The sequence below is a fragment of the Nuphar pumila genome, chromosome 2, assembly GCF_984573655.1.
Source record: "Nuphar pumila chromosome 2, dmNupPumi1.hap1.1, whole genome shotgun sequence".
Taxonomy (NCBI): domain Eukaryota; kingdom Viridiplantae; phylum Streptophyta; class Magnoliopsida; order Nymphaeales; family Nymphaeaceae; genus Nuphar; species Nuphar pumila.
Window position 1 is genome coordinate 61,913,057 of NC_143250.1, and position 19,755 is coordinate 61,932,811.

At 35.0% G+C, this 19,755-nt stretch overlaps 1 protein-coding gene across 1 annotated transcript in view; it reads left to right on the top strand.

Moving 5' to 3' along the window:
- Nucleotides 1-19,755, top strand: part of MSH1 (MUTL protein homolog 1) — a 221,771-nt gene that overhangs the window by 33,944 nt on the left and 168,072 nt on the right. Inside the window, exons 8-10 of the mRNA XM_089995822.1 lie at nt 1,285-1,370; nt 3,158-3,322; nt 9,030-9,139. Of these exons, the coding sequence (XP_089851948.1) occupies nt 1,285-1,370; nt 3,158-3,322; nt 9,030-9,139 (361 nt within the window). The remainder of the gene's footprint in view (nt 1-1,284; nt 1,371-3,157; nt 3,323-9,029; nt 9,140-19,755) is intronic.

A 19,755-nucleotide genomic window follows, 5' to 3' on the forward strand; every position in this document is an offset into this window, starting at 1 on the left:
GCAAGAAAATTGATACAAAACCTATTATTTTCTTATCTTTTATTATTATTTTTTAAATTTTAAAACCAAGTTTTTACCTAGAAAAACCACTTATTTAAAAAAAAATCTGAGAAAAACTCTTGGTGAGAAATTACCTTGAACATTTCAGGTGACTATGATTATAAGGCATTTCAAAGACTGCTTTTTATGTTGCCAGAACTTGGTTTGCATAGAATTGGAATGTCATCAATATCATATATGTTCTTGGATATTGCATAAGTATAATTAGATGTTAAATTCAAACTATCATTGAAATGGGTTCCATATGTGGATGTAGAGTCGATCCTCCTGTAATTTTTTGGTGTGAATAGTTGCTGTACTGTCATACTGATGCTTTTATTTTGTAGGTTTCCTTGTTCACTTTCTGCATTTATTTTTTATGAAGTGAAATAATAACTAGGGCATTAGCATTTTGCTATTTTCATTTTTTCTATTTTTCCCACAAGATTTTTTTAACTATATTTTATTTTAAATTCTTATTATTGAAGCACTTTAGCACAAATTCATTTTTTTTGACTTGCTGTTAAGTTGTATGCATAACTTTATATATATATATTCAAGATATATGTAACTGTAAGGAATAATGTAATTTGGGTTGTCCACCAGGGTCATTTTGTACAAGTTAAAAAATAGGTTTTTATTTATTATTTTTCTTTTTAATTTTCTATTTCTTTATGGAAAGGCATTGTTGTATATGCCTTCACATAGTCGTTGGGAGTAATCCCAACGGTCATGAATATGACCGTTTGGAGCCTCCCAACTTCTATTTTGGAGGCTCCCTCTTGGCCTCTTCTTGTCTATAAATAAGGGCTTAAAGCCCCTTGTATTTGAAGCTTCTTTGAAGCTCCTTGATGAATAAATTCATTATTTTTAAATGTTGTCTTTCTTTTGATATTGTATGTACTCTTGTGCTTGTGTGAACCGTAGTGCTTTTTTGGATTGTCCCAGTGGACTTGTGCATGCATAAGCCCTTAGTGGTTTTTGTGTTTTGGACCATTTGTGGGTGTGATTTGTGCCTCTTGAGTGAGGTGTGTGAAGACTCCTTATTTCATTACACTTGCATGGTTGTAATTATTATAACAAGTTATGTGAAGTTATGCATTTTGGAATTGAGACTTTCAAGTCATCATTTCTGGTTCTGCACATGGATCAGATGGATATGTTTGGAACTTTGGATACTAGGCTAATTTTTTCCGTCTTGATCAAGTCGCCTGTTCTATTTATTCACCTTGTATCATATTTCAGGCATGCACACCCTGGAAGCCCTTATGTATTTGGCCTTGCTGGAGCTGATCTTGATGTTGATTTTCCTGATCCGATGCCTGTAATAGGTATCATTTTGTAGCTTTTTATATAGAAGACTTTTGCTTTGCCAATGATTCCATATTCTTCGATTGAACGACATTTATACAAAGAAATCAAACTGAATGGAATTGGGATATGGATGGAATATAATGAAACAAAGCCCAAAGCAATTGAAGGGAAATTTGATAAAAAATTGCTGTTCTATCATCTCTATGGAGTGCTTATTCATGGATTACTCGTTTGTGTTGATCCATGTAAGGGTTGCATACTGCGACCTCCAACATTTGGGAGTGCTTGATAGCATTAGCATATAAATATGCTTTCTATGAAATGCGCCATGACAATGATACTGGAAACCAACTATGAAGACAGCTTATTCTGGTTTTGTGGGTTCTGAAGCAAGTATAGAAGTATTAAACCCCCCCACTTTTGGCAGAGAAAAATTGTGGAACTCTCATTTTTTTCTACTCTTAACTATTAGTAATTTTCCTTTCTGGTTTGTTTGATATTACATCATTCTCAAATGCTTTATATGCTAGGGTAGTCTTCTTGTGCTGTTACTCTTACTGCTTGTGCAGCAAGTGGAAATTAATGTGTTCAAACGTTCAAAACAGATCTTTCAGTGGGCCATCTCTAACTAGGGATTGTAATGAAACCAACAATATCTCAAAGAAATGCCACAAATGCTACTATGAGATATCAATACAATAGTGGTCACTTATGGACCAAGGGAATTCACACAATGAAAATACATACCAACAACTCACAAGTTAAAAATAATATAACCTTCATTAACAAATGCTTAGAAAAGCATTAGAGAATACATGGGGAAAACCCCTATTTATAACCAAATGAGAGGGAGAGTCGGGGCAGCCCAACTAGATCTTGGGCTAGCCCCCAACGGTCATAAATAGTTGGGCTGACCCCAACGATGACCGGCGGGAGCAGCCCAAGAGCTAGTTGAGGCTCTCCCAATCAGACATGATATAAAAAGTATAAAAAACAAAAAAGAAAAACAAAAAAAGGAGAATTACAAAGTCAGTCCCTAGTGGACTGACCCCTATTACAATAGGAAATGACCGAAATACCCATCAGGGGTATTTCCGTTTACATACAACTATATATATATATATTAGGTACACAATCTTAACAGGGATATGGATGTCTTTTATGTATTTTTAGTTGTAGATGCCTCATTTTAGACAATTGCATATTACTGATCTGTGATTCCGTCTTTTTGAGTTGACCAAATTATTTTCCTCGGCAATGTGTGATAAAGCTTTATTTGAACCAATGTGATATATACATAATTCTTTTAAGGGAAATTTTCACAAACACACCTAAAGTTTTGGCAATAATAAAAAACAGACCTAAGTTTTGAATAATGCACCTAGCTTTATGCTCTGTTAATTAAAATCACATTTGGTCCATTTAAATTGGGTTATCATTAACTCAAGTTGAGTTAACAGGATAAACTTACTAATTTACCATTTAAACACATTTTGCCTTTAAAAACGTGTTTTCAGAAAAAACACTTAAGTTTTTAAGAAATTTTCATAAACACACCTAAAGTTTTTTCCATAACTAAAGATATACCTATATTATACCTGAGATTTCCCCCCCTCTAGCTTGATTTAATGAGAGTTTTAACTCTATTCCTTTAACATCTTTTGCTCACTTTATGTTTCCCATGTGAAAAAAGTGTAGCTTTGTCTTCATTTGCAAAGTTTATCTTGAAAATTTCTAGTGTTAGACATTCTATAGATGTCTGATCTATCACTTGATTGTTCTCATAATATTCAAATTTGATTAGGTATATCTCATTCAGCTAAAGGATATTGTCTTATTACTATATTGGAAACAATGAAAACATATTCAGCCGAGGATGGGCTGACTGAGGAGGCCATAGTTACCAAACTTCGTACTGTTCGTTATCATTACTTATTTCTGCATAATTCCTTGCGGCACAATTCTTCAGGTATGTGTACTTTATGTCATGATTGTTCTGGACTTTTAAATTGCTTAATCTTCTATTGGAGTGGCAAGAAAAAGAATTGAGGTGTGACTGTTACATTAATTATTTTGTTTTACTAGTTTTTACTCGTTATTGACAGGTTCTAGTGTATATTTGGGTTTAATTGATTGCATGTCTGAAAAAGTGTACTGTAACTTGTATCAGCCAAATTCAAAATAAGATACGTATCGTAAAACATCACATTTTTTAAATAAAAAACCCAAAAAATAAAAAAAAGGATACAAGAAAAGATAATTTAAGCATTATGAACAACTAAACATAGATATGTCATTTACATCAAGTAAACTATATAAAGTCATAGACATAAATGCTACAAGATTTTATTACATAATTTTTTTGTGATAAAACAACAAAACTCACAAGTTATCTTCATCATCAAGCATTTTGCAATCTACATTAGAAATGGTATCTTGTTGTGGGCATTGTGACTCTTCATGCATTAGTGAGTTGGGGACTCAGGTCATTGGTAAATCTAATCACTATAAATTCAAGTATTTTAAACAAAAGTATCACCACATACAAAAGCCAAAAGGTTTCCATATTTCAATGCAAAAGTTATAATTACAAGTTTAAAGAACACAATCTAGGACCAAATGCCATACAACCTAGAGCTCAATATATATATATATATATATATATATATATATATATATATAATGTAAAAGTTATTTTCAATATCATGCTTCAACTCAATGATTTTCTTTGCTTACTACAATGTCCAAGAGTCTAAGATGGTGATGGGTTATCTTCGTCTTTAGAATCAAGAATCACCTTTGGCAATTTTTCTCCAATGAATGCTGCATGTGCTTGCACTTTGCTTTTATCATGTTCTATAAGGGAAGTAAGAAGCTTAATATGAATATCAGATGGAATAAGATGGGTATAGGATTGTACTGTGGATTTGCTATGCTCCATAATGTAACATTTAAATCTATACAATTCGCTATGGATTATAAAATTACAAACATTACACTTTACCATTTCTCTCAAACCCATTCTCAAGTCAACCGGTTTGCAATATTTTCATGCTGGATCATTTGGGCAGGATCCTCTACCCTCCATCGACATCTTAGGTTATGATTTTGAGGGTTAGGACTCGGTATTCAGGTTTAAAAGCATAAAAATAAGTGCTTTGCGATGAAAATAGGTAGATCTAAGTTCAATCACACATCTAGGGATAGATTTTGAGTTCTATGGGCACATAAAAAGGAGTTAGGGGCGACTTCAATCTCGTACAAATCAAGCAAAAAACAAGTTTTTCCAACCTCAATGAACATTTTGGGTGGATAGTGAGTGAAAAATGCTCTCTTGTGTGAAAAATGTAAAAACCCTCTCCCTTGTGCAATAGTCGCCCCTCAAAAAGGTTTCTATCCTCCTAGTCTGCGTAGGTTCCTCTCAAATAGTTTCTAAAGAAGTGAGGAAATCAGCTCTAGGGGAGTCTTTAGAATTCAAAATAAAAACATTAAGTTTGCCGCCTTTTTAAGTGCGTTGAACACGTATCGTTGTGTATTGTATGATCTGTGTATCATATGATACATACGAATGTGATACATGTATGATATACACTCGTATCGAGGTACAAGTGTGTATCGTATCATATTGGTTTTTATGATAGTTATGATATGTATCTTATGCACTGATTGCATGTTTTAGTTTTAATTCTTAAATTTGTTTTTTGATTTTATGATTTTTCTTGATTTTCTGAATTATATATAATTTTCATTATTTTTTTTTGAAAATCTAAATTTATTTTTCGCTCTATCGTACAATATGATCCAATATGGTCCAATACAACTATATATTAGACTTACAACAATGATGCACATACCTGTATCAGTTATATGAATGTGACCAAAAGGATTTTGTGATTCATAAAGGGAACCATGATGGATGTTCTGGTGTTGAGGCAACCGGCAATAGGTTCTTTCATCACTTGTTGTTACTCGCTTTGGTGCAAACTAGCTGGAGTCCTCACAACAAAATGATAAATGATGGGATTAATTTGATGCAAACTAGCTAGAGACCCAACAATGATATGGTCAATAACAGGCTACTATGCGCTCCTTGGTCCTCACCTGGATTCCTGGTTTGTAAATGACAATGGACTGTTGTGTGCTGAAGTACTGAATCCTAGTATAGAGCCATTGCTTCAGTTTCATTTGTGTGATGGACACGACATTTACTTGTTGCATCAAAAGATTGACTAATCAGTTGTATATTCATAGTGCTATTGCTTTTGCAACTAAGCCGGCTCAGCATGGAAAGCAAAACATATTGGAATTAATCAACATTTTGTTTGAGAAAAAGTTGAATGACAAGTACTGAATCCAAGTATAGAGCTATTGCTCCAGTTTCATTTGTGTGATGGACGTGACAATTACTTGTTGCATCAAAAGATTGACTAATCATGTAACGCCCCGAAATCTTAACCCAAGTTTTGAGGATTTTTTTTTATATATAATATATTACAGCGGAAACAAGTAATACTATAAGGTTAAGCATTCCAGAACATTACAGTGGAGAAAAAGCCAAATCTTTTATTTCATTTCATTATCAAATGAATAATAACATCAGAGTTTAATGACATATTTTAATAATTAAAAAGGAAACCAACATATCCCAGGAACAATAAATCCAAAATCTCGATCGAAGCTTCATCCCGCAGTCACTTATAAAATCTATTCTTCACCTGAAAAATGATAAATTTATAGGAATTAGACTACAACTGTCTAAGTGAGAATTACTGTAATTTTTGTTGCAAGTATATCATGTGTCAAGTATGTGATGTGGGTGTTGTGTGTGATTTTTAGCATATGCAAGAACAAGTAAAAAATCTATACTATGACAACAACAATTTATGAACACTAACTAACAGCTAACAATATTAGCAAAATTTAAAACATTTTTTAACCACATGTTTCATTGCATGCTAAAAGTAAATGCCCACAAGTCAAAATAATTGTTTATGTGTATAATGGTAAATCTGTCACTACCTACTTAGATGTGATACCTAAAATAATCTAATTTAGATGTTTATCTTTAATTATTCCACGAGTACACGCTGACCAAGGCAACCATTTTAGAAGAGAACATTCGAGGGTTCATTATTTATTGGTGTTTTATTAACCCGAACATTATAAGCAGAAGAATAAAGAGCTACCACCTAGGACACATTGGTAGTCTGCCCCCAACTCCGAGGACTGCGTACCAACGAACCATTTTTGCTCGAAACACAAAACACATGTCCCTAGATTTTTGTACTACCTACCCTCTCCAAGGTAAACCCGAATCTGAGTGGGTGAATCTTTTCATTTATTTAAATTACCCAAAATACAAGTGCATTTTCCCAAACTACCTTCTACTATCATAGTAGTAGGTCCCCAACCTTAGTCATTTTACCAAAGCATACACATCCCAATTTTTTTTCATATTGATTGCACAAACCCACTCAGAGTATTCCGGTATCTTTAAACCAGTCAAGCAGATAAGCCCTGGTACTTTTAAACCAGTCGAACAAAATATCTCAAATTATTTGTGGAAGTACCTACATTTTATAAGGTAGTGTGCTCACAATACCCCATTAGTTTATTTTAGACTCATGCCCAATCGAGGGAATCTCTTGTACGTGTATACCATATAGGTCATAAAACACAATCACAACACCACCTTTGCACATGGGGCACCACATTGGTACCTTTGACCCTATGCTCACTCATAAGACAAAACCTGTGCATGCACCATTTTTTTTTGTAGCCACAAAATAAAATTAATGTTGTTGCTTGATCACTCATGTAATGCACCTAAATGCTTAACCCAATGAAATGGTTGTTTTCGCTGTTATAAAAAAAAATCCTCTAAAAAATTTGGGTTAAAATTTCGGGGCGTTACAAATCAGTTGTATAATCATAGTGCTATTGCTCTTGCAACTAAGCCGGCTCACCATGGAAAGCAAAACATATTGGAATTAATCAACACTTTGTTTGAGAAAAAGTTGAATGAAAAGATTCTTCCCAAATTTGTCAGTGGTGTTCTTCAACAAGCTGATTTATTTATGAAGCCTTGACTACTGAGGTTATTGGATTTTGAAGGACAAAGTCCATGATTATTAGCCATCACAGTCTGAGGGGCAATGTGAGAAATATGGATCCCATGAATGGCATTTTGGTTACTTCTGTATGTGTTTTACTTTGTGGTACATATCTGGGGCATGTTTGTAATTCTTTTAGTTAAATGGAATGTTCAACCTAAGATACAGATTTGATGATCTCTCATGACGCCAACTCTCCTTTCTCTCTCCTTCCTCATTATTGTTGGAAACAAAATTTCTCAGGTACTGAAGGCAAATAAGGTGCACATTGTCCTTTTTACAGGCATAGTAATGGGCTGATTTCTGAGGTTTTTTTCTGTTGCAGAAATTGATTGTACATGATTCAACATGTTGGTTTTTTGAACTTTTTCTCATCTCATTCCTTATAATATTGGAAAAAGTTAAAAAAAGGGAAATACATAACTCATAGAACAGCTGATCCATGTAGGTGGTATAAGCTTCATGATGATATAGGCAGAAAAGTAAAAAAAAAAGATAATTGTGAAATATCTCATTTATTTACAAAATCACAAGGGAAAATTTGATTGCGGCAATATTGTATTATTCACATTTGGTGATATTTGTCTTTTTGTTCGGAAACATGCATGCAATCGTTGTGAATATCTGGGAAGAAATGTTGACCATGGGTGGAGGTAGTCTTTATTTCTATTGGCATTACCAATAATCATTGAGTGAACCAAAATATCTGTAGTCCACATCATGTCTTGTGGAACTCCTTAATTTTTGCTTCCCAAGTTGGTTTGATGGCAATATCTGTAATGAAACAAGAGTGCACAATTACAATGCCAACAAAGGGCTACACAAGTGCACAATATGGTCTCTAATGGACGGATAACAATCTCATAAAAGAGATACACAAAAATATGAAATCCACAAGATCACAAAGGCACAAAGCTCACAAGAGCATAATAAAAAAGTATTGCATTAACACACATCAAATGCTTTAGAAAAACATACCTTTACATTGATAAGTGAGCCTCTATTTATAGAGCCTCACATTGCTTTAAGGGAGGCAGTCCAACAGTCGTTGGACTGTCCTTCCAACAGTCATATTGACTTTACATTTAAAGAAACAAAAAAGAAATAAAAATAAGACTTTTCAGTCCCTAATGGACTGTAGTAAAATATATATTATAAAATGACCAAAATACCCCTGATATACGTATATTGTATAAATATATGTATATCAGTCAGTTATGAATATATACTCAGTATTTTAACAATATCATCATTTTAGAAGCCTACAGTCTGGATTCATCTTTCTTGAAATTGGACCCTTGCATCATCTGTCCCAAAGGTACAAAACAACACAATTATCTCTCTCCCTTGCTGATCACCCACAAATTCCCTAGATGGCTATGCTAATTGTGTTGTTATAACAAGCACATGAACTCCTGACATTGTGGTTGCTGCTGTTTTGTACCTTTCTGGTTTCATTGTTCTCATCCTTTTGTTATGATAGCATAGTGGCTTTCTGTGTCATTTAGCTACCTGTTGGTCTTGTGTTTTAGGTAATCATGGGTTTGTTATTGGTTCATGTAGGGACAAGTCGTTGGGGAGAGTTTGGAGAAGGTGGATTGTTGTGGGGGCAGTGTAATGGGAAACAGTTTGAGTGGTTTGATGGCTCACCTGTTTCTGAGTTGTTGTGTAAGGTATAAGATAGGAAGCAACTGCGAGTTTTTCATTGGTTTTCTTGTCATTTTTTCTTGTTTGTCATCTTTCCTTTGTTCATCTTGAATAATTCTTCAGATGCTAGCTTTTAAGTCATGATTGGGAAAATTTGACGGTGCTTGATGATGCTTTTGTAACTAATATATTAACTTGATACCTGCACAGCTTTTGCTTATATATGCCATTGCCATAACATCATTAGAAGGAAAACACAGAAAGAAAGGGGTAATAAGAAACTGAATTTACTATTCCTCTAACAATGCTAATTCTTGGTCAAAACTTGAAAGAATTGTAGACTGATAAGAGAACCTTTTTCAAATCGGAAGTATAAAATGCTTGTATACATAGCTTTTACTTTTATAAGCCCAAGGGACACCAGATTTACTGGTAATGTGAGTGGGCTATATTGGTTTGGGTTTGGGTTTCATCAAAACAATTTTGAATCGGGTCTAATAGTTGGATCCAAACCCAAACTATTATGGATTTTGGGTCCTGGTCTGGCTATACCTTTTTATTGCAGGCCCATTGGGGTCACTGGGTTCAGGTTTACATTGGGTCTGGACTTTGGAGAAATGGGTTGGGTAGCTAGAGGGTCAGTCCTTCAATGAATCAAGTCAGGTTCATTTTGGATGTTCAATTGGCTGGGCCATAATAGTTTGGGTTGAAACTGTTAAAATGTAAAACATATATATATATATATATATATATAATAATAATAATAATAATAATTTTTATATTATTATTATTATATATATATTTTCTCTATTTTTTTTGTATTTATTTTTGTATTTTTTAGTGTCTAGTTCTAAAAGAACTAGACTACACTTATCTAGTTAAGTTCCACTTGGAACTTAACTAGAAAGGTAACTATTGGAATATTCCAACGGTTACATTTCTAACCCTTGGACCATTCCAACGGCTACAAGGAGAGCTCCTTAAAAGCTCTCCTCTTCTTCCCTTTTTCAAACTTGTATATATAGGGGTGCAGCCCCTCTTGTAAAATAGTTCCAATGCTTCTTAAGCATTTGATGTTTTTCATATCAATAAAAGAATATTTTATTTCCTATTATACCCTTTTTAAGGGTTATGCTTTAGTGTCTTTTTAGACACCTTCTCGTGCGGATCTAAGTTCGTGTTTGGAAGATCCTCATTTCATTTCATGGTATCAGAGCAAGGATCATCCTACGTCGTGAGAATTTCTTGCCTCGTTTTCTGTGCCAAGCTTACAAAGGTGCTTTATCACCTTGGTTGGGTTCTTTGAAGCCTCTTTTTGAAGGAAGGAGAAAAGAGGAAGGCTCGTTGCATCAAAATCTTGTGTTTGCTTTCTTTTAATCTCTCTTCCCCTTTATTTCTTTTCTTTCTTCTTTTCTTCTTTTATCACATTTGTAAAAGATGGATGATCAAGATAAAATCACCATCGTACCCATGAAGCTAAATGACACAAATTATGTAATGTGGGCTTCAATAATGAAGCACCACATATGGGGAAAAGGATTATGGGGCATAGTAGATGGTTCCGATTTGGAACCTAAACTTGTCCTCACCAAAATGGAAGGTGATAAAGAAGTTCTCTTAACCGAAGAGGAGAAAAACAAAGCCTTAGCCAACTTTGAAAAAAGTTGGAAGGAATGGTAAATAGCTCATGCTAAAATTATGTCATGGCTAATTAGTAGTGTTGACATAAAAAAATGCTCTAGTCTCTTCAAGTTTGAGCATATCGATAAGGCATGAGAATATCTCAAGAATATGTATTCCCTAAAAGATATTGCACATGTGTGCAATCTTCAAGAAAGAGTGAGATCTATGACCCAAGGAGATAAAACTATACGTGAATACTATAATGAACTATCGGAACTTTGGGGTGAATTGGCTATTTTAGAGCCAAAATGGCATTGTCCCGTGGACATTGAGCTCCGGCAAAAGCAACTTGATATGGAACACTTTTATCAATTCGTAAATGGTCTAAGACCGGAATTCGAGTCGACTAAGTCGGCCCTTCTTAATCAGGAAAAAGTTCTCTCTATTGTCGATACTATAGAGGAATTAACTATGGAAGAAAACAGAATCAAGAAGAATACTCCAAAGACTGAAGATGATTCCGTTCTAGTAGTATCTAGATCGGTGAATCGTGTACGATCTTATAAACCTCCTCATTTTAACTGACAAAGTAGTGACTATGATAAGAAAAAGGTTATTTGCCATCATTATCATGAACCTGGACATTACAGGCCTCAATGTCCCAAGCTTAAGGAGCTGAGAGAGAAAAGAGCTGTGATTGCTGGATCGAAGCCCAAAGATCAGGATGCACCAGTTTTCATGGCTCAACTAATGGAGATTCTCCTCTTCATCTGAAGCTTCAACTGGCGCAGTTGCCTCATCTTTTTCCGATCCATGTAACTTTCCTTGGCTCCTTGACTATGGTGCTTCTTTCCATATGACCCCAAATAATCAAAATTTATCCGAATGTGTTAAAAATAAAATAAGTATGTCAAAAGTTTTTACAACTGATAGAACTTCTCTTAAAATTGAAGGAATAGGAAATTTTGAAAAAATTAATAAAACTAAGAAATTTTCTATCCCAGGAATTAGACATATTTTCAAATTAAATTTAAATCTTTTATCTGTATCTCAAATATTTGATTATGGGTGTAATATTTCCTTTTCTTCTCATGGTTGCTGGGTTCATGATCGCCAGTCAGGAAAGCTGATTGGGGAAGACCATAGAGAAGGCATACTCGATTACATGGATTTTTTGGAAATGCCGAAGAATGCCTTTTGCTATAACGTTCAGAAAATTGAGTTGGAACAGTGGCATAGAAGACTTGGTCATCCACATATAGCCAAAATCCAACATTTTCCAAATCTAAGGAAATTTTGTAACTCTGAATCATTTGATTGTAAAGATTGTATTCTTGGCAAAATGAAAAGATTACCATTTCAGAACAAAACTTTTATCTCTTCAAGACCACTTGAATTAGTACACTCAGATGTTTGGGGTCCTGCACCAGTAATTTTTAAAGGACTTGCTTATTACGTTATTTTTGTCAATAGTTTTTCCCAACATACGTGGATTTACTTTCTTAAACATAAGTCAGAAGTATTTTCATACTTTCAAACATTTCATAATATGGTTAAAAACAAGTTTCAAAATGATATTACTATTTTTTGCTTAGATTTAAGGGGAGAATTTTTATCCACAAATTTTAAAAATTATCTTAATTTGCATGGCATCACACATCAAAGGTCTTGTCCTTACACACCTCAGCAAAATGGGCTGACAGAACGCAAACATCACCATATTATGGAAACCACTAGGACTTTATTAATAGCAAATCAAGTCCCAAAAGATTTTTGGGCAGAAGTTGCCTTAACTGCCACATATCTGATTAATAGGATGCCATCATCTTCTTTGCAAAATATAACTCTCATTGAAAAACTTATGAATGTTTTTCCAGATTACTCTAGACTGAGAATATTTGGATGCAAGCGTTTCATTTTTACCGACAAAAATGATAAACTTTCTCCTCGTGCGATTCCTTGTACCTTTTTAGGATATGCTGAAAATAAAAAAGGTTATATGTGTTTTGACCTAAAAAATAATAGATTATATGTGTCTAGAAATGTTTCCCTTCTCGAAAAAGAGAGCTTCTTTGATTTTGAAAAACCAAAGAAAATCACTGAGTACTCTTTTTTGTTAGATCTGACATCAAAATCTGATGAATATGATCTTGACTATAACTTTGACAATGATCAAGGAATTATTGATCTTGATCATAATGGTGACAATGAAGAAGTTCATAGACACTAGTATACAATATTCCAGGCGACGAGAGCCCATTCTTCCATGTGCACTTGAAAGATATTTTGACATTCCAACTAGATGGTCATCCCGAGTCTCGAGGCCTCCAGGAAAGTTTGTGTTATACGAGTCCTTCTCACCTACGTATAGGGTTGTCATTGCATTAATTCACTCATACGAAGAACCATCTATATATCTTCAAGCAAAAAATGATGTCAAATGAATAGAAGCCATGAAAGCTGAATTAGATGTACTTGAAAAGGCTTCTACATGGACTATTCAAGATCTTCCTCCAGGCAAAAAAACTATAGGATGTCGATGGGTTTATAAAATTAAAATCAAGAGTGATGACACCCTTGAAAGATATAAAACTCGATTAGTAGCCAAAGGGTATGGCCAAGAATATGACATTGATTATGAAAAAACCTTTGCCCCTGTGGCTCGTATGACAACAGTCAGAACCTTAATTGCCTTAGCCTCCATCAAGAAATGGTCTATCTTCCAAATTGATGTCAAAAATGCATTTCTAAATGGAAAGCTAGTTGAAGAAGTATGCATGGAACCTCCTCCAGGTCTCAGTATTCCTAAGGGTAAAGTCCTTCGCTTGGATAAAACTCTTTATGGACTTAAACAAGCACCAAAAGCTTAGTATGATAGGTTTAGTCGGGTTATGATTGATATTGGTTTTCAATTTTGTTTAACTGACACTGCTTTGTTTATTAAGAATTCTGATGCAAGAATAATTGCGCTTCTTCTCTTTGTGGATGATATGATCATCACCAGAAGCGATAAACAGGGAGTTAAAATGATCAAAACACTTCTTAAATGTCACTTTGAAATGATTGATTTAGTTTTATTGAGATATTTTTTAGGCATTGAAGTTGCCTATTCTCCTAGAAGATATTTATTGTCTCAAACTAAATTCGCTTTTGACATCGTTTTTAGGTCTGGTATTACTGATGACAAGAGAGTAGACACTCCAGAAGTTGTAAATGTTAAAATGAAGATTGATGATGGAGAACTTCTTGCAAATCCTACCCCTTACAGATAGCTTGTCGGGGCACTTTCCTATCTATCCATTACCAGACTAGATATAACACATGCTGTTCACACAACAAGCCAGTTTCAACACGCTCTCACCTTTGTTCATATGGGAGCAGTCATGCGTATTATCAGATACATCCAGTCCTCTATTTCACGGAGTCTTTTCTTGTCTTCCTCCTCCTCCCTTGATTTAATTGCATATACTGATGCTGATTAGGGATGTGATCCCAATAACAGATACTCAACCACTGGTTTTTATGTCTTCTTAGGTGAATCATTAATCTCGTGGAGGTGCAAAAAGCAGCAGAAGGTCTCTCTATCATCCACCGAAGCTGAATACAGAGCCATGACAACCACGATCATGGAAGTAGTTTGGCTCCGGCGTCTGTTTGCTGACATGGGAGCTGAAACAACAAAAGCTTCACAAATGTGTTGTGACAATAAAAGTGCGATCTACATTGCAAGTAACAAAACATTCCACGAACGCACCAAACACATCAAAATGGATTGTGTTATTACGTCAGAGAGAAATATCTACATGGGACAATTGATCTGCCATATGTTACTTCAGAATATCAGCTAACAAATTTCTTTACAAAGCCTTTCGCTGCTCCTCGTTTTCACTTCCTCTTAGACAAACTTTCGCTCATTGTACTGTAAGTTTGAGGGGGAGTGTTAAAGTGTAAAACATATATATAATAATAATATTTATATTATTATTATTATTATATATATATATTTGTATTTTTATTTTATTTTTTAGTGTCTAGAACTAGACTAACCTTATCTAGTTAAGTTCCACTTGGAACTTAACTAGAAAGGTAACCATTGGAATGGTCCAACGGTTACATTTCTAACCGTTGGACGATTCTGTTCACGAATATTTGAGAAGCACCGAACCCTAGGTAGAGAGAGAGAGAGAGAGAGAGAGAGAGAGAGAGAGAGAGAGAGAGAGCTGTTTAGAAAAGAAGAACTCATGAATCATATTAGGGCTACTCTCTATGTTAAATAGAGAGATGCTAAAAAGGAGAAATTACATATACGTCCCTTATTAACTTAAAATTTCAAGAACCTCTAAAAACCTCTTACTCTCAACACTCCCCCTCAAGCTGGAGCATAGATATCAATCATGCTCAGCTTGTCACAACATTTTAAGAAATTTGGTCTAGCAAGAGGCTTTGTAAACATATCAGCAACTTGGTCCTCTGACTTTAGATATTTGGTAGAGATATAACCAGCTTGAACCATATCTCTTACATAGTGACAATCAACCTCGATGTGCTTTGTTCTCTCATGAAAGACAAGATTGTTTGCTATATATGTGGCAGCCATGTTATCACACATCATGGTCATAAGAGAGGAAACCTTCACTTGAAGGTCATGAAGAACAGTACAAACCCACATCAATTCAGCAGCGGTTTGGGCCATAGCCCTATATTCTGATTCTGCACTCGATCTAGAAACCACATTTTGCTTCTTACTTTTCCATGAAATCAGGTTATCTCCCAGAAACACACAGAATTCTGCGGTAGATTTTCTATCCACTATAGATCCTGCATAGTCAGTATCAGAATAGGACACTATCTCTAGATTACCACATTTCCTGAACAATAACCCTTTTCCAGAAGAAGATTTTAAATACCTGAGAATCATTATAGCTGCATTCCAGTGTACCTCAGTTGGTTTGTCCATAAACTGACTAACTTTGCTTACTGCTAAAGCAATATCTGGCCTTGTAACAGTTACATACAGTAGCTTCCCTACTAGTGAGCGATAACTTTTGCTATCAATCGGTTTTGACCTTTCTTCAAACAACTGAACTTTATGGTCCATGAGAATATTTGCTGGTTTAGCTCTGATACCATGTTCAAGAATATTTGAGAAGCACAGAACCCTAGGTAGGGAGAGAGAGAGAGAGAGAGAGAGAGAGAGAGAGAGAGAGAGAGAGAGAGAGAGAGAGAGAGAGAGAGAGAGAGAGAGATGGCTGTTTAGAAAAGAAGAACTCGTGAATCATATTAGGGCTACTCTCTATGTTAAATAGAGAGATGCTAAAAAGGAGAAATTACATATACGTCCCTTATTAACTTAAAATTTCAAATAACCTCTACAAACCTCTTACTCTCAACACATTCCAATGGCTACAAGGAGAGCTCCTTAAGAGCTCTCCTCTTCTTCCCTTTTTCAAACTTGTATATATAGGGGTGCAGCCCCTCTTGTAAAATAGTTCCAATGCTTCTTAAGCATTTGATGTTTTTCATATCAATAAAAGAATATTTTATTTCTTTTGTTTCCCATTATACCCTTTTTTAAGGGTTATGCTTTAGTGTCTTTTTAGACACCTCGTGCGGATCTAAGTTCGTGTTTGGAAGATTTCATTTCATTTCAGAAACAAGTTCAGGCATGGACCAATTCAGATCTATAACAGTTTGCATTTGGTTTAGCTTGGGTATGAATTGGCTTGGTTGCCATCAACCCAGGTTATTTAAGAGGGTTGAGTTTCACTAGGAAATTCCTTGACTTTAGGCTAATTGCTGTTGAATAAAGATTTTGAAAAGGTTTTGATTTGATAACTACACAATTTTACAAATATATCTATATTCATGTATGGTTCAAGACAGTTTGTATAAGTTTGTTCATTTTTTAATCCATTGGGATATGAATTGGTATGGGTCTTTATCAATTTAGGTTGTTATTAGCACGAGCATGAGTTGGTTCCAGTACAAGTGGGTTTGGTCCATGGCTGTTCAGGTATATCTTGTAAAAAACCAATCGTGGCAGAGTATCCAAGCGGGGTCGGGTACAAACTAGTTTGTATCCAATAATTTTCATATCCAAGAACTGAACCATTTCTGAAATGGACCTGGATATTGAACTCAATCTGACGTATTGATCTATAAAAATTTGGCAGGCTCAAGTCTATGGGTGTGTTTGAATATCGAGATCCAAGGATCTGATCTGGTGGGGGGCCCAAACCAGATCTCTGGTATTTGCGAACATGCCATCCTCAAAACTTGGGTCACTTTTCTCATTCCTCCCCCCTCTCTCTTTTCAAGCACTAGATCTATGGCCAATACACTATCAGATCCTAGGATCTTAAATCCTTCCTAAAAGAGAGAGGGATCTAGCTAGCCGTTAGACCTAGACCAATGGCTAACTTCAAATGGACAAAAGTGCCCTTAAAGGACATGAAAAATACATAAAAAAATTAAAAATTCAGAAAAATAAATACAAAAAATACGTAAGTACAAACTATAAAAAAATCATGTAACTATATATATATATATACATGTACAAAGAGAGATTTATGTATATGTATAAACATATATATGTTTAACAGAGTTATCAGAAGCGCCTAGGCATATGGGGAAGCGTGCTTCCTCGAAGCGCGTTTCGGAAGCGCGAAACGTCGTGCTTCCAAAACGCGCAGGTAAGTGTTTCCCTTTCTTGGGAAGCGTGCTTCCCCCTTTTTTCATTTTCCCCCTCTTTTTTCGCTTCCCCCTCGCTTTCGGTTCGCTTCCTAGGTCGTTTCCGAGACGGTTCGTGATTCACTTCTAAGTCGTCCCACACTTTCCGCTTCTTAAAATTTTGAAAGGGCCTCGCTTCCCGCTCCCGCTTCTCGTATCGCTTCCTCGACTGGCAACCATAGTTTAACACCCTCCCTCAAACTTACGGTGTAATCACCGAAAGTTTGCCAAGAAGAAACATAAAATGAGGTGATGGCAATGCCTTGGTGAAGAAATCAGTAACCGATATTCAGATTTGACATATGGTAACTCAATTGTTCCTCTAAGATATTCGTCACAAATATAATGATAATCCATCTATATATGCTTGGTGCACTAACGGAAGGTGTGGTTGCTTGCAATGTAGATAACACTCTTATTGTCGCAACACAACTTTGATGGGGTGAAGATGGTGATGCTCATATCTTTTAAGTTTCAATAGACTTCGCAACCATACTATCTTAGAGGTTGTGGTCACCATGACACGATACTCTGCCTCAGTAGAAGAAAGATACACTTTTTGTTTTCTTTTACACCTCCAAGAAGTGAGTCACCTAAAAAAACACAGAAACCAGTAGTTTAGATAAAATCATTGGGATTTTCTCCTCAATCCGAGTCAGTATAGGCAATTAAATCCAAAGATGATAAAGAGGATAAAAATAGCCTTTTGGTTATAGTGCCTTTGAAATATTTGATGATTCACATTACACTCATGAACCATTGTAGGCGCATGTTGAAATTGACTTGCTCTCTGAACTGCATGAAAAATGTCAGGATGAGTGATGGATAAGTATGTAAGAGAGTCAATCAGTTGCCGATAGAGAGTAGGGTCTTCCAATAAGTATCCATCATTCACTCTTATTTTAGCATTGATAACCTCCAAAGTGTCAGAAACCTTATCATCTTACAACTCCGATTTAACAATAATATCAAAAGCCAATTTCATTTAATACATGATGTATCTTCTTGAGGACTACACAACTTCAATTTCTAAAAAGTATCTTATAAACCCAAGGTCAGACACATCAAAACTTTCTTTAAGAATATTTTTAATATTATTAATCTCCTTTTTATCTCTTTCAGTGATAACCATAAACATATAACAATAAAACAACTATTTTGGTTCCTGCATTTCTAACAAAAAGAGTGGTATCAATATAACAAGGGGCAAATCAAAGATTTAACATGACTTTGCTAAAACGATCATACCAGGCCTTAGGAGTCTGTCTTAAAGCATACAAGGCTTTGCTAACTCGAAGCACTTTACCTTTTTCAATGTCAAGTCCAAGAGGAAGATCTACGTAGACTTTTTCATTACGATCACCATTAAGGAATGCATTCTTAACATCTAATTGGTAAATATGCCACAGTTTGATAAAAATAACGACAATAAGGGTTCTAATATTCGTCATCCCAACTACGGGCACAAGGGTTTCCTCATAATCAATACCATATTTCTGTGAATACCCTTTTGTCTTATACCTCTTTAGTGATCAATCACTTTTAGTTTTGACCTTAAACATCCATTTACACCCTATAGCTTTTTTTTCCAAAGGGTAAGGTCACTATTTCCCATGTCTTGTCTCTATGGAAGGCTTTTACTTCCACTTTCATTCCTTCTATCCACTTGGGTTGGTCTTTGGTTTTACAATAGTTGGATGGTTCATAGTAGGAGTGAATGACCATTAAGCATGCTCTATAATTTGGATAAAAAAATTTATAAGTTACAAACCTACTTGGTGGTTTATATATCCTTTGGGATCTCCTAGGATTAGGTTCATCTATAGCTTGTTCTTGAGCGTACTTCTCTAAGGCACATGTATGCTCCCGATTATCTCGTCGGTTCTTGACATGAAGCTCATGTGAGGATTCATTATTTGAATTGACACTATCAAAGGAATCATTGGTCATGCTATTTTCATGAACATCATTATTAATACATAATATCATCACAATCATTTGAGCTAAAGATTCCATCACCTTTCTTAGGCAAAAATCAAATAGAAATGAATAATCTACTTCTTCGGACTTTTTGTAACGACCCCAACTCATCCCCATTGAAAAGTGATTTTCTTTTTTTAAACAATTACGGAAACCATACCTAGAGATCCGGGACCGTAAAGACATAACACAATCCAAACCACAAGGGATCTTATATTAACCCAACAATAAACTAATTAACTTTATTAATCAATAATTGAAGTTTAGAACATAATCAAATAAATGTCAATCATAATGGAGCCACACATTC